Source organism: Pollachius pollachius (assembly GCF_949987615.1).
Source record: "Pollachius pollachius genome assembly, chromosome: 2".
Classification (NCBI taxonomy): Eukaryota; Metazoa; Chordata; class Actinopteri; order Gadiformes; family Gadidae; genus Pollachius; species Pollachius pollachius.
In genome coordinates, this window is record NC_136935.1 from 43,946,165 (window position 1) to 43,960,752 (window position 14,588).

At 46.8% G+C, this 14,588-nt stretch overlaps 2 protein-coding genes across 3 annotated transcripts in view; both read left to right on the forward strand.

Annotated features, from left to right (window-relative positions):
• The first annotated feature begins 226 nt into the window (after nucleotides 1–226).
• On the forward strand, nucleotides 227–10,828 carry LOC307092175 (long-chain fatty acid transport protein 1-like). 2 transcript variants are annotated; one of them, XM_079759081.1, is made up of 14 exons: nucleotides 227–329; nucleotides 650–825; nucleotides 1,190–1,328; nucleotides 2,009–2,264; nucleotides 2,541–2,708; nucleotides 3,228–3,297; nucleotides 3,383–3,474; nucleotides 3,639–3,748; nucleotides 4,224–4,433; nucleotides 4,602–4,728; nucleotides 5,574–5,711; nucleotides 6,275–6,439; nucleotides 7,280–7,426; nucleotides 9,158–10,828. In XM_079759081.1, exons 2-14 carry the CDS (start codon nucleotides 650–652, stop codon nucleotides 9,313–9,315), a joined length of 1,956 nt encoding a protein of 651 aa, XP_079615207.1. In that variant the 5' UTR covers nucleotides 227–329; the 3' UTR covers nucleotides 9,316–10,828. The 2 variants fall into 2 exon arrangements, with proteins under 2 accessions (XP_079615207.1, XP_079615208.1); XM_079759082.1 differs by having other exon boundaries at nucleotides 3,232–3,297.
• Nucleotides 10,829–11,796: 968 nt separating this feature from the next.
• The window catches only part of LOC307071719 (procollagen galactosyltransferase 1-like), a gene marked incomplete at both ends in the record, with an annotated part of 11,017 nt that continues 8,225 nt past the window's right edge, over nucleotides 11,797–14,588 (forward strand). Inside the window, 3 exon segments of the mRNA XM_079730783.1 lie at nucleotides 11,797–12,014; nucleotides 14,178–14,288; nucleotides 14,514–14,588. The exon segment at nucleotides 14,514–14,588 is cut by the window's right edge and continues 43 nt beyond it. Coding sequence (XP_079586909.1) covers nucleotides 11,797–12,014; nucleotides 14,178–14,288; nucleotides 14,514–14,588 — 404 coding nt within the window.

Genomic DNA, 14,588 nt, shown 5'->3' on the forward strand with positions numbered 1-14,588 from the left:
GTTCGGTCTATAATATGCCTCCTGGTTTCACATCGGCCTTATGTTATAATGTTTATATTTAAACCAAATTCAAAAATAGTAACTACAGAAATATAAATGCTATGTATTATGTAAAGATATTAATAGAAATAGCTAATTAATTGTTACAGGCAAGTGGTAACTGTCTCTTGTTTATTGACACACCTCCCTCTCTCAGGGATAAAATGTGCTATTTGGCTCTGACAACCTCCCCTCCGCCAGCATTATGCCTGGACCTGCACTCGATCAACTTACTCTAACAGAGGAATTCCTATTGGCTCTGTGCAACACAAAGTGCTTGACTGGAACCGGTAAGTTTCATACTAAGCTTGTGTATTGCTTTGTTCATCTTTTATTAGACAGCCTTCGTGTTTCGATGGATAGGCCTGTCGTACAAAAGAAGAGGATTACTGTAAGGTGTCCTTACAGGAGTCTCTTTCATTTCCCTCTTATATTGTAGACAAAACCTAATGTGGCAAACTCTAGTGGTAGTTATATATTTACCGGTGGAACAATTAGTTGCAGTAGGCCTTTGGTGTAGTAGCATTAATAGTATCAGTAATATGAAATATATATATTTTTTCTTTTACTTAGACCTATTTATATTTGTATCTTCAATTTCTTGCTTCAGATGGCTAAACGGCTGCTGAGCTGTCTGTTAGTGTGCGTGTGTTCCTTGGGGGTCACATGGCTTTGTTGGCTTCCCTGGGCATGGGGGCTGCTGTCTGGGCTGGCTCTTCACACTGCCTGGGGCCGGCCCGGCCGGTTCCTCTATGTCGCTTGCCGGACCATCAAGAGAGATCTCATGTGAGTGTAGTGAACGAACATGTGTTTGTGTCGATTCGTCCAAAATTCGACCAGGCAGAAACCCAGTTTAATGTTCTGCAGCACCTACTTGAACCCTGTCATTTATTTGTATATTCTATCGTTTACCTATTTGACGCTATTTCATGTATTTTGTTGACCAGCATGCGTCTTTATTTCTTAATTTGCCTTTTTTTTTTTGTCGCAAATATTCACCATTATTCGCACCACTTTATTTTTATAACCCCCGTTACTCCTCATGTGTTTCTGTAAATATAGTAGCAGTTATAGTAAGTCAACTCATGCATTTAGTTTCCCTGAGCCTCTGTACCCAACATCCTTTGCTCCGTCCCGGGATCACCTGAAGGTGCCTCGCTGCCATTCTGCGGGTGAAGTCCTCCCTGCTCCGGCACCGATGCAACCACAGCTCTATCCCCTCTCTCTTCTCAGCAGTGGTGGAGCTGCAGCCACACAAGCCTGCCCTGATCGACGAAGCCACAGGAGAGGTCAGGGGTCACCCAGCGACACTGAGACACCATATCACCATGCGTGCATACACAGAGTTTACACACAGATCGGTGTTAAACCTAATACGACCTTCATGTGTTTGAATGACCGTCAAACCCAATGCGAGTGAGGCGGGAACTCTTAATGGACAATACCGCTCTGGGGGATCAAACCATGGCAACCGTCTTCCCCTGGCTTCACTGAAACATCCGTTGCCAATATCGTTTGTGAAAATGACAGAGTTGCGCCGATTCTGCTGAAGAGCGTTAAGCGTGAGCCCGCCTGCCGCTAACCATGGCGAGATAGTTCGCGGATAACGTAGCAGTGAAGAAGCAGAACCGGCACAACCAAGGGCGCAGATCTCATAATTATTTTCTGGAGGTGACAATAATAACACCAAAGTATATAAAAGGATCCACTGTAACAATCGGTTCAGACCGCTGAGCAGGATATTTTCACTTAGACTACTTACTTCTTATGTTTCAAAAGTTGTTGTCGGACTCATCCCCTCCGTCACCCACAGGATTTGTTTCCATGGACCAACAGGGTGATTGTGAAAATACATTGGTAACAGATGTTTTAGTGAAGCCAGGAGACACAGTGACACGGGATGATCACCCAGACCGGTGGCGTCCTGTCGGAATACCGTCCAATAGGTGGAATTCCCTGTCATCCAAAGGTGTGGAGCTTCAAGGATCTGCAGGAGAGGAGTCATGCCGTGGCCCACTGGGCCTTGCAGCAGGGCTGGGTAGAGGGGGACGTTGTGGCCTTGTACCTGGGCAGCTGCCCGATGCTGGTCTCTCTCTGGCTGGGTCTGGCCATGGTCGGCGTGGAGGCCGCCCTCATCAACCACAGCCTGCGGCTGTCCTCGCTGCTGCACTGTGTGAGCGTGGCCCGGCCACGGGCCATGGTGTACGGGGCAGAGCTCACGCGAGGTAAGGGTAGAGGATGTGGTTTGGGGGCACTGGAATATCCTGCTATCCTCGAGCAGGAGTGTAGGGCTTTGTGTCAGATGCATGTCATGGAGGAGCAGGTATAGAGGTAAGGGCATCTTACTCAAGGAACCCTGTGAGTAGGTGGTGGACATTTAGGATGGAACCCCAGTACCGTGTCATTACTGGGAGTATATAGCGATTACATCGTGGTACTATCCAGGTGTATCTTGCGTGGTTGCAGACATTTAATTGGTGATCTATGTCCCCCCCCCCCAGCGGTGTTGGAGGTGAAAGCTTCCTTGGAGCCCTCCATGGGGCTTTTCTGCACAGGGCTGCAGGAGCACCAGCAGGCCAGGTCCAGTTTAGGGGCCGGTCACCTGGATCCCATGCTGGCCTGCTCCCCTACAGCTTCACCCCCATACACACTCTGCAAGGGCTTCAATGGTGGGACACACACACGTGCACATGCATGCATAGCATACCAAGCTGTCAGCCAAGTCAGCTTGTTTGTTTTTCCTCTGTTACATATTACAAAATGTCTTTACCAAAAGACATGTCTCTACATGCGGGGGGTAACCTGATAGACCCCTCATTTATATGACAATGTTTGAATGTGTGTCTGTTTCAAATCAAGCTGTTGTAAAACACTCGACATAGACGTACATCGAACGTACACATGTCTTTCACAAGTTTCCCAAGACTTTTTATTGTTGATGTTTTTCCTCTCTTTCGATTGTTTTTACCATCATGTGCGTGTCTGTTTGATTGATCACCGTCTGCATTCCTGAAGTGACATTCTTCATGCCCATGCTTGTTCAATCCCCCCCGCCCTCCCCCAAAGGGCGAACTAGGAAGGGGGTTCAAAATAGAGACTGCATGCCAACTATGGAGTATTACTCACCAATGCGCGGCGGCTCATCTTGGTTTGTGTTTCCCAATCTCCTCCTGCCTCTGTCCGCACAGACAGGTTGTTTGTGATCTACACCTCAGGCACCACAGGGATGCCGAAGGCGGCCATAGTGGTGCATAGTCGGTGAGCTGATCATTAACAATCACTAGTATCATTGATTACTTCCTTGTCTGTGAGCCAACGATAGAGAGACGTTTCTGTTTGTCAGATATTACCGTATTGCTGCTTTTGGTTTCCACTCCTTTGGCCTGAGAGGTGATGACGTCATCTACAACTGCCTCCCCCTATACCACTCTGCAGGTAGGCATGAAGCTCTCTCCCGTCCTATCTCAACCAAGCAGTCCTCTGTCTTGTCTTGCCTCAAATATGCTATAACTTTGTGTCTAAAGGCGTCAAAAGCATGTGTGTTGTTTTCTGTGTGTGTTTGTGCGCGTGTGTGTGGGTGCGTGTGTGTGTGTTTTCAGGTAGCATCATGGGAGTCGGACAGTGTTTGTTATTCGGGCTGACTGTTGTCATCAAGAGAAAGTTCTCTGCCAGGAGTTTCTGGGACGACTGTGTCACATATAAATGCACTGTGAGTAAAAACAGGCCTGCATTGATCCCTCCACTTTATCCTAATGTGGTTTGATTATGCATTCACAGTGTATCTGTGGACACCTATTGCTATTGTGAATTTGGGCATTATTATTATTCCGGATTGGTAATGCTAATAGCTCAGGCCCCAATTGCACAAAAGTTTTCAAATATGTAGACGGAATTTGTATTCTCGGTAAGCAGGTCTCCAAAATGTTTTGGGCCAATTATCCCATAGGGGGCACTATAATTCGCGGCCAAAGTTGAATGATGAGCCCCGCCGACCTTGATGGATATAAGATACTGAAACTTGGTGTACAGGCCTTATATTGCATGCTGAACATTTTTACCTATTGGACCTCAAGGAATAGATGATGCGTGGGCTGTGATTACCCCTCGTGAATGACCACCTCCTAGTCTGACCATTGTTTACGTTATTGGTGTGTGTGTGTGTCTGTGTGTGTGTGCGCGCTCAGGCGATACAATACATCGGTGAGATCTGCCGCTACCTGCTTGCGCAAGAGGTCCGCCCCTCGGAGGCGAAGCACCAGGTGCGCGTCGCCATCGGCAACGGACTCCGCCCCTCTGTGTGGGAGAAGTTTGTCAAGAGGTTCCGGATCCGCCGGGTTGGGGAGTTCTACGGCGCCACCGAGTGCAACTGTAGTCTCATCAACATTGACGGAAAGGTGTGTTTTTTTGTTATTTGTTTTTGTGGGTGGCGGGAGAAAAGGAGGCGGGATGGTCTTCTCAATGGTGGATGGATGTAAAAAAAGCAGGCATGTAAACGTTTCTGATAGATAGATGAATCAAAGAAAAGGAGTAGCGTTAATGGGTGTAATACTGACCGTGACCAGGTGGGGGCCTGTGGTTTTAGCAGTCGCATTCTGCCCGACTTCTACCCCATCCGGCTGGTGAGGGTGCAAGAGGACAGCATGGAGCTGATCAGGAACGCACAGGGGCTCTGTGTACGGTGTACTCCTGGTAGGGCACGCACGTACACACGCACGCACGTAGGCACGCACCCACACACGTACACACACATACACACGCACACACACATGTGCACACGCACACACATATATATTTACACACACGTACACTCACACGCACGCACACAGGTACACACACACACACACACACACACGTGCACGCATTGTGGCAACCCGGGCCCAGGAATGTCTCGGTCGAATGGGAAACACCACACGTCACGACTGGTTTACAGCCCGGGAGAGCATTTATTCAGGGAAAATCAAGTGGTTCCCGTTGAACAGGGCCCAACGGGGGAAAACGATCCGGTGCACGGCGGCTGGTCCTTGGATGGGGTGCGTTCCGCTGGGAGCCTGTCGGGCCGTCTTGGTTTAGCTTCCGGATCCTCGTGCGTCCGTAGCTCTGGGTTTACTCCGCTTTCACCCGGCTCGAACTCTGTTTGGGACAGGTGACAATGTCTTTTAAGGATTACCTCTCCCTCCTCGTTCCCCGCCGCAGGTGTTCCCTGTTTCGCCGATTATTGGGGTGGAAGGGGCGTGCTCTGGCTCCACCTGCTGGGTATGGGCGGTACACGCCCTCTACAACCTCTCCCCTGGGCCGTCCAACCCGGGGGGTTGGGGTCGGGTTGCCACAGCATGTAAACACATAAACAAACACACACACGTGCACCCATGTACACAAACACACAAACTGAAAGGTAAATATTTTGTAAAGCCTAGTTTCTAATAATATATTTTTTTTTGCAAAATGGCCACTTCATGAATGTTTTGATTGTGTCTGTCCTGGGTTGTTTTTGCATTTGCATCTCCATCTTATTTCAACCGTCTGTGTGCCTCCAGGTGAGCCGGGGTTGCTGGTGGGTCGGATCGACCAGACTGACCCCCTCCGGCGATTCGACGGCTACGTAGACCCGGAGTCTACAGCTCACAAGATCACTCACAGCGTCTTCACCGAGGGAGACTCTGCCTACGTCTCAGGTCCGACACGCACGCTTTACTCTCGTTTTCCTCAGAGGCACCAAACATGTGTACACGGGGACAGGAGCGTAATGCATAACGGTGCGTTCCAGATGCCTCGTACACCACCCCGCACGATTGGCTCTTGTGACGGAATTTCCCGGCTTGTAGCACTTATAGCGTCCCCGCATTGGCTGTGTTATCGTGTTATCGTTAGCTACATTACCCTCTTTAGCAAACCAGCTCGAAACAAACACAACTTTAAATTGTATTGCAAGACCGTCCAATGCATAAATAGTTGACCGCATTAAAGCAGCAATGTAATCAAGTGTGTAAGAGTATTTAAAATTGACATTAAAATGCACAACGTGGTACAACTACAAAGAACATACATCTCAATATTGACGCAGACATTTTTGTTGTTGAGTCGTATGGTCAGCTCTGTGGACTCTCAGAATCCGACCAAAAGGGGGTGTTCCTCGGTGTAATGCAGCAAGAAGGCTGGGAGATTTCCCACTTTCCCACAAGAAAAGAAAATGTAATCGTCACCATGACAACCGCATCTCTCACATCCCGCTCACCAGGAGACATGCTGGTGATGGACGAGCTGGGCTACATGTACTTCACGGACCGCGGCGGCGACACGTTCCGCTGGCGGGGGGAGAACGTCTCCGCCACCGAGCTGGAGGGCGTCCTCAGCGGCCTGCTGGGCCAGGTGGGCGTGGCCGTCTACGGCGTGGCCGTGCCAGGTACGACCTCCGACCTCTGATCCTCCTCTACAGACAGGAGGGATCAGAGGTTCTGGTAGAGAGTGAGAAACAGGCAACAGTGATATCATGTTTTATTCTTTTTCAGTTATAACTTTAATGGAAGTTTAGATTGACCTCTTTTTTTCTCAGCAGAAGGACAGAATTGCATCATTGAGCCATGAGTTGAATCGCTTTTAGAAAGAAAATTGTTGGTGCAATGTGAAGCAGGCATATGCACAGACAAACACACACACACACACACACACACACACACTCAGTAGTTACTAAAGTGCTGGCTGCAGTAAAATAAGATTGCATAGTGCAGGTTTAACCAGTCAACGAGGATGAATATAGAGTGACAATTTCCCGTTCCATCTCTAGATGTCCTCATGCTCAATAATCACACTCCCTATCACTCAGCCCAGAACACTTTCTAAAGTGAATATCAACTTTCCTACCTCGCTAAATGGTCGGGGTAGCATTTACATAAAAAAAATAAGATACCAACATCATAGAATAACACATAAGCCTTGAATACTGTTATACTTTTAAGTAACAGGACGCTCAGAAAAATGGATCCAGGAAGCCCTGGATCTTGTACGTTGAAAGTCAGCAAATGTCAGCATGTATTCCGGCTCTTACTGTCGGTGGTGATGTCTTGTGTCCTCTGTCTATGTACTGTGTTTAAATCTGCGCCCTTGTTTCTCTTTCAGAAAAATAATGACTTTCTATCTATCCTCATCTCTGTTTGTCCCGTCCGTCCGTCCGTCTGTCCATCTGTCTGTCCGTCCGTCCGTCCGTCCGTCCGTCCGTCTGTCCGTCCTTCCGTCCTGTGGTAAGGTGTGGAGGGCAAAGCCGGCATGGCCGCCATAGCAGACGCAGACAGACAGGTGGATGTGGGGAACTTCCTGCGTGCCGCGGAGAAAGCCCTGCCCTCGTACGCTCTGCCCGTATTCATCCGGCTCACGTCAACCCTAGACACCACAGGTCTGACTGGAAAACACACGCGCAGGCACGCACGCACACACATGCACAAACACACATACACACATGCCTGTGTATGCACGCACACACACGCACAAACATGCATACGCATGCATGCGCACACACACACAGACACGCATATACATACATATATACACATGCACTACTACACTCATGCAAACACACACACACACACACACACACACACACACACACACACACACACACACACACACACATACACATACACATACACATACGCATACGCATGAGAACACACACCTGCACACACAAACTCACGCAGTTGAACATCAGTCTGGCCTTTACCGGGCACTATTGATTTCCAAATATGGAAAAGCCTTCTGTTGTCCAAATATTTTGTATCATCTTTTAACATTGTTACTTAGTTAATTTGGAATATAAACCGTTTTAATTTTACAGTCCTTGGGCGCAACCATTATGTTCATAATTCGGCAGACTGTCAAGACTTGTTCGTCCTGAAATGAAACTCCCTCCCCTTAGCAGCTATTGGTCCTATCATTTTGTTTTCTGGAAAGGCTCAAGGCCAGACCGATCAGCAGAGAAACAGAAAATGAACTCTGATATGAAGATCTGGCTGGTCTCACACAGCTACACACACGTGCCAATTATATGATATATTATTATTAGTGCTGTCAAGCGATTAAAATATTTAATCGCGATTAATCGCATCAATGTCATAGTTAACTCGCGATTAATCGCGATTAATTGCACATTTCTTTATATACTAAATATCCCTTGATTTCGTGCTGCTAGCTTTTTAATGAGATCAGAGTGTTGAGAAGGACAGTAATAAAATATATTTGGTAAGATGGATATAAGAAGAGACCCGCAGTGAATTCAACCCGGTCCACTTGACATCAGGGAGGTGCATGACAGTGGTAGGCCTACCGTAAAACTTCAATAGCCCAGGCTTTTATTTGTTTCAATCACTGAACTTTCGAACAAAACTCTTGCTCATTAAAGGTGGGAAATACTATAACATTTATTATTTAAACCAGCATGAATATTCCTACCGTACGAAGGCCTATACACATTACCAGGCTATCGAATAACACCTACACACACACACGGCGGCGGAGTGGTAATCGGGAGAGCTGGGGTGGGCCGTTAACGTTTCGGGGCTATGGGGCTGATTACTGCGGGATAACAATATTGCGTTTATAAAAGTTTCTTGCAGCGCCGTCCGACAGCCTGAGCTGTGCGCCCACAACCTCTCACTCACTCAACAGCCGTAACACTCAAAAACTGTCAACGTCGCAACCAAGTCGATTTTGTCTAGAGGGGAGTAACTGAGCGGCCCCTTCCGAAGTGGTACAGCCCAGGTGGTCCTTGAACTGCGATTGGTCGGAAAGAGGTAACAGCTAATGACAACATTGAACTCTAGTACCAGGCTCAAACAGAGTGACACACAAACACACACACACTTTTAAGGAGTTTTTGTGCGGCGTGCTTGTTGTTTTGTTTCCGGTGTAGCTAGATCCGGTATGGTTTTGGAGTTTTTCTTAAGTGACTAGTTGTTGCTAGACAGCAGGTGAAAAAACGACAATGTGTGCCAAACCAAAAGAGCGTTAATCGCGCGATAAAAAAATTAACGCCGTTAAAATTGGTTTGCGTTAACGCCGTTAATAACGCGTTAAACTGACAGCACTAATTATTAAATTATATTATTTTTTGTGCTTTATCTGTCCTCAGGCACCTTCAAGATTCTGAAGATGAGACTCCGACAGGAAGGATTCGATCCTGGGCTCTCCACCGATCCCATCTTCTATCTCAATAGCCGGGCTGGCTGCTATGAGGCTCTGTCACCACAACGATACTGTGACATCACTGAGGGCAGGGAGCGTCTGTAACACAGAAGACGATAGCATGAAGATAGCAGCATCAACCTGTGTTTAAATAGAGAACCAAGCCCAGTCCTTTCTTGTGCATGAGGCCTTGGAAATGTGGAGATTGTTCCAGTATTGTAATGATATCAAATGAAAGACAATATTAAAAGCAGGGGAGAATATTTACAGCAAAATATTTTAACGAATTGGCATTTAACGACTTAAGATTAGTCGTGATTTCAGACCAGATGTATTGTAGTTGCTTCATTGCAATACACATACATGCATTTTTATTTTCTTTCCTTAACAAAGGGGAAATACCACATTTAATGTGTGTCTGTGTTTATGATAAAGAGGGAGTATGTATGGGAGGGATTTAGTTTTGCATGTGTCCGGCAGCACTCACATGTCTTGTTCCCTTGTGTCAAGTTGTTGCTCTGGGCAAATTTGTTGTAATGCAAGTTTGTTGTAATGCAAGCCCATTGCTGCAGCTGACACGTAATGATGCCTCGTAGACCACAGCTCGCCCTTGCTTCGTCTACAGGGGAAAGAGTATACCTTGCATCTTGTATGACTTTGTTTTGTGTGCACATGGGTTGACAGGAGCTGAGGATTGTGACGGTCTGCTGAAGCAGATGTCTTCAGGCATCGCACAGGCCACACACACACACACACAGCCCCCTGAGTCTGCTGCAACAGCACACACTCCTGTCTCCATGTACACAGTACGTTTTTTCTCCTTCTCCTCGCTTTGAGGGACATGTGTAGGCTGAGGTTGCAGACACTCCTTCCTGTTGTCATTTTCTAGACTAACAAAGGGAAAATGACACAACGCATCCATCATACTATCCAACTCACTGCTACAACTGTTGTATTCTGTACAACAGAATGCAGTACCAAGTCAGAAGATTGCAGTTGCAATACATTTCCCAATTCAGCTCAAACATCTTATGCGTGAATATAGCAGCCTGACTTTTGTCGAAGGTACTCAATGAAATGTTCTTCCTTATCATTTAGGCTTATAACAAACTCTATGGACATATTCTGGTAATTTCATGGCAAAGTCTGCATGTTTAACACAAACTGTGGCATTAAATTCAATAAACAAAAACATGAGTCACCACAGAATTGGGACATGTTAAAACTCATGCACATTTGGGGCATAGTCAAAGACAAACCAATATGAAGGCCTGGCCCGCAGTCAGACCGGCTGGCATGGATTATAGCGAAATATGGGCTCCACATTGGAACACAAAGACCTGTTTCAACTCAAAGGATTCCTCCTGTGTCGGTGGTTTCCATCTGGTCCTGAAGCAGTGTCCTTCCCTCTCTTTATCAACAGAGAACAACTCTTTCTCAACGTAACATTTGCTGCCCGCTTAGAGCATTAGCAGATGCCAACTATCTGAGCGTTTGCCAGAATTGTGTAATTCAGGTTTCCAAATGACCAAAACAACAGCAACCATTTAGGAAGAAACTTTGAGTAACAAGCTTAAAATCTGTTAATATTTAGGAATAAATAAGCATATGTGTTGATTATCAGTGTCCATTAAAGAAGTGCCGTATTAATTAAGCAAATCAACAGTTTAACCCTATTATTAAATCACTCACTCACTCCCCCGTTATTTTATTCATTCTTTTATTATTCATCTATTATTTTTTACCATAGTCCTCTATACCCCCGATTCAAGTAAACATTTTATTCATTATTTTATTATTCATCTATTATTATTTTACCAGAGTCCTCTATACCTCCGATTCAAGTAAACATCGATTCAGTACCCATTGCCCAGGGTTTTATAGCACTCTATCCATAAAACTGAAGTAAAAAATGACAAATGAGCTATTCAAACACATGTAAACGCTTAAGCCCTTGCATGTGCGTCCAGCTGTGTAGCGGTTAACCTCTATAATGGATGTCATCCGCCTCAAGGACGGCACCATGCAGAGTCCTTTGGAACGGAGTACTGATATGGGTTTCACAATATCATTTTTTCCACCCAATACCCCACCGGAAGGCCTGAGGGTATAAAAAACGTGAAACGTGGCTTGACTTGATTCATGTTACTTGATAGCAGTAGTTTTTATCCTCACATGCCTATGCGCCATGCATGGCTGTCCCAGTTGTTTTTCTAGCAGATTCCAGCAGTGTAGTGTAAGAGGGCGTGGCTTTTTCTTAAAGGGATTGTCGACAACAGTAATGCACTGAATTACGCCGAAAATTCACTGACAAATTATCGAAGTGATAAAGTATTCTGTTATATAGTAAATAACCAATACCAAGTATTCTTTGATATATGCCAGCAGCATAGTATGTAAACTAAACCTTTCACATTTACGTGACCCTGGGGTCTGGTTGAATCTCTCATAGCCCTTTAAATCGCCGTCTACGCGCAAGTCGTCTATGGAGTCGGCATAACAAATAAAGGAAGTGGTCCCAGCATCCACATCCCGTGTACAGTGTAATATCTGCAGCGGTGCCTTGTCACAACTCTGATTCCTGCCATGCACCCGGTCGACTTACTTTTGCCTCTACTACTGACCATTTTTCTTTCGGGGTTAAGCCGAGGATATTTCCCCGAGGAGCGGTGGTCCCCCGAGTCCCCGCTTCTCGCTCCCCGGGTTCTCATAGCGCTGGTCTGCCGCAACTCGGGACACTCACTGCCTCTCGTCCTGGGGACAGTTGAGCGTCTAAACTACCCTAAGGACCGGATTGCTCTCTGGTGAGTGAGAAAATATTACAAAAGTTTTTCTGGAAATCGGGCCTTCTTATAAGAAGTAAGTCCCCCCCCCCCCCCCCCCCCCCCCCCAACAAGTTGTTCTGACAGTGTGGGTGTAGGTCTATGTAATGTATAAAAAAAAAATTCTCGTTCTATATTTCTGATATGAGGAAAGAACAACAGAAGACATTTCATTTTGATAAAATATTTCATTCGTCTAAGACTTTGCTTAACTCTATTTTAAAGGTCTTATTTCAGAGGTTGTTTGTAGTGAGTTGACATTTGGAGAGGTTGGTTTAATTTCATCAGTTCATTTGAGTTGCTAATACATTCTTTCTTGAATTTGTCCCTACACCTGTGAGTGTGCGTGTGTGTGTGTGTGTGTGTTTGTGTGTGTGTCTCTGTGTGTGTGTGTGTGTGTGTGTGTGTGTGTGTGTGTGTGTGTGTGTGTGTGTGTGTGTGTGTGTGTGCGTGTGTGTGTGTGCGTGTGTGTGTGTGTGTGGGTGTGTGTGTGTGTCTGCTTAAGGAGTTTGACCGGGGGTTTGTTAAAACATGTAAACTCGCTCCTGGCTGGACTCCCTGCCTCTGCGATTAAACCCTTGCAGCGCATCCAGAATGCGGCAGCGCGCCTCGTGTTCAACCTACCAAAGTTCTCACATGTAACCCCCTCTTCCGAGACCTCCACTGGCTCCCTGTAATAGCTCCCATCAGATTCAAGATGATGGTACTGGCATACAAGGCAGTCGATGGAACTGCCCCTGCCTACCTCCAAGCATTAGTAAAGCCACGGATAAAGCAAAGGAATAAAGAATAAAAGAAAGTAAAGTAAATATGATGGTGTGATATGCAAATTCCCTCTACTGTCTTTTCCTGTGCCTGTTATTATACAATTATAAATATAACTCTCCGTGCATTAATCATTATACATAGTCTCTAGTGCACACTTTGTTTGTTTTGTGATAAATGTGGCTGTCATTTGAAACAGTTTGAAATAAAAGGCTGTTCTTAAGTTATCTCCCTCTTTGCCTCTCTTTCTCTCTCCATCACATGGTATTAAGCTATATAAACTGGCAGAGCTGCTATGATGACACAGACAACTTTTAATATCGCCTGTCTCACTATCACCACCACATCATGTTTGTCTTGTCCCCGTCAATCTGCACTATGTCATCGATGGACCAAATCAGAAGAATTCAGACTTTTTCTGTATTCTCTTTGATTACTTGCCATTTCCGGTGACTTGTTCTTAATCGATTACCTGTGGTATTTAGCTCTGTTTCTGTTGACCTTCAATTCAGTTGGTGGATCTTAATTGTAACCTTCCCCTCCTCGCTCTCTCTCACCTCTCTTCCTCTCACTCGCTCTCTCTCCTCTTCCTCTCACTCACTCTCTCTCTCCTCTTCCTCTCACTCACTCTCTCTCTCCTCTCTTCCTCTCACTCGCTCTCTCTCTCTCTCCTCTCTCCCTCTCACTCTCTCTCCCTCTCCTCTCTTCCTCTCACTCGCTCTCTCTCTCTCCTCTCTCCCTCTCACTCCCTCTCCTATCTTCCTCTCACTCACTCTCTCTCTCTCCTCTCTCCCTCTCACTCTCTCCCTCTCCTCTCTTCCTCTCACTCACTCTCTCTCTCCTCTCTCCCTCTCACTCTCTCTCCCTGTCCTCTCTTCCTCTCACTCACTCACTCTCTCTCTCTCCTCTCTCCCTATCACTCTCTCTCTCTCCTCTCTTCCTCCCCCTCGCTCTCTCTCCTCTCTTCCTCTCTCTCTCGCTCTCCCTCTCACTCTCTCTCTCCTCTCTCCCTCCCCTTCGCTCTCTCTCCTCTCTCCCTCTCCTCTCTCTCCCTCTCTCTCTCCTCTCTTCCTCCCCCTCGCGCTCTCTCTCCTCTCTTCCTCTCTCTCTTTCCCTCTCCTCTCTTCCTCTCACTCACTCTCTCTCTCTCTCCTCTCTCCCTCTCACTCTCTCTCTCTCCTCTCTTCCTCCCCCTCGCTCTTTCTCTCCTCTCTTCCTCTCTCTCTCTCTCTCTCTCTCTCCTCTCTTCCTCCCCCTCGCTCTCTCTCTCCTCTCTCCCTCCCTCTCTCTCTCTCTCCTCTCTCCCTCCCTCTCTCTCCCTCTCCTCTCTCCCCCCCCCCTCGCTCTCTCCCTCCTCTTCCTCACGCTCTCTCTCCGCAGGGTGGCGACGGACCACAACACAGACAACACCAGCGCCCTGCTGGAGGACTGGCTGGTCCAGGTGCAGAATCTCTACCACTATGTGGAGTGGAGACCCCAAGAAGTTCCCAGGTGTGTGTGTGTGTGTGTGTGTGTGTGTGTGTGTGTGTGTGTGTGTGTGTGTGTGGAGAGAAAGATGTAGCTTCACCATAATAACAGTATTTGTTGGATTTGAGGGTGTCAGTGAGAGATAGCGTGGGAGATAGGGAGTGAGAGAGGGAGAGAGAGAATCACATAACATAACAGTATCGTGCATGTGTGTGTGTGTGTGTGTGTGTGTGTGTGTGTGTCTTTAAGGGACTATGGCAAGGAGGCGGGGCCTAAGCACTGGACTGGCGCTCGTTATGAGCACGTGTTGAAGCTTCGTCAGGC

What these genes read in the sequence shown, in the direction of transcription:
- LOC307092175 (XM_079759081.1), top strand. Translation starts at nt 650, where the DNA reads ATGGCTAAACGGCTGCTGAGCTGTCTGTTAGTGTGCGTGTGTTCCTTG. An exon ending in CGGGGCAGAGCTCACGCGAG is followed by an intron (nt 2,265 to 2,540) that starts GTAAGGGTAGAG and finishes CCCCCCCCCCAG; the next exon opens with CGGTGTTGGAGGTGAAAGCT. An exon ending in TCATCAACATTGACGGAAAG is followed by an intron (nt 4,434 to 4,601) that starts GTGTGTTTTTTT and finishes GACCGTGACCAG; the next exon opens with GTGGGGGCCTGTGGTTTTAG.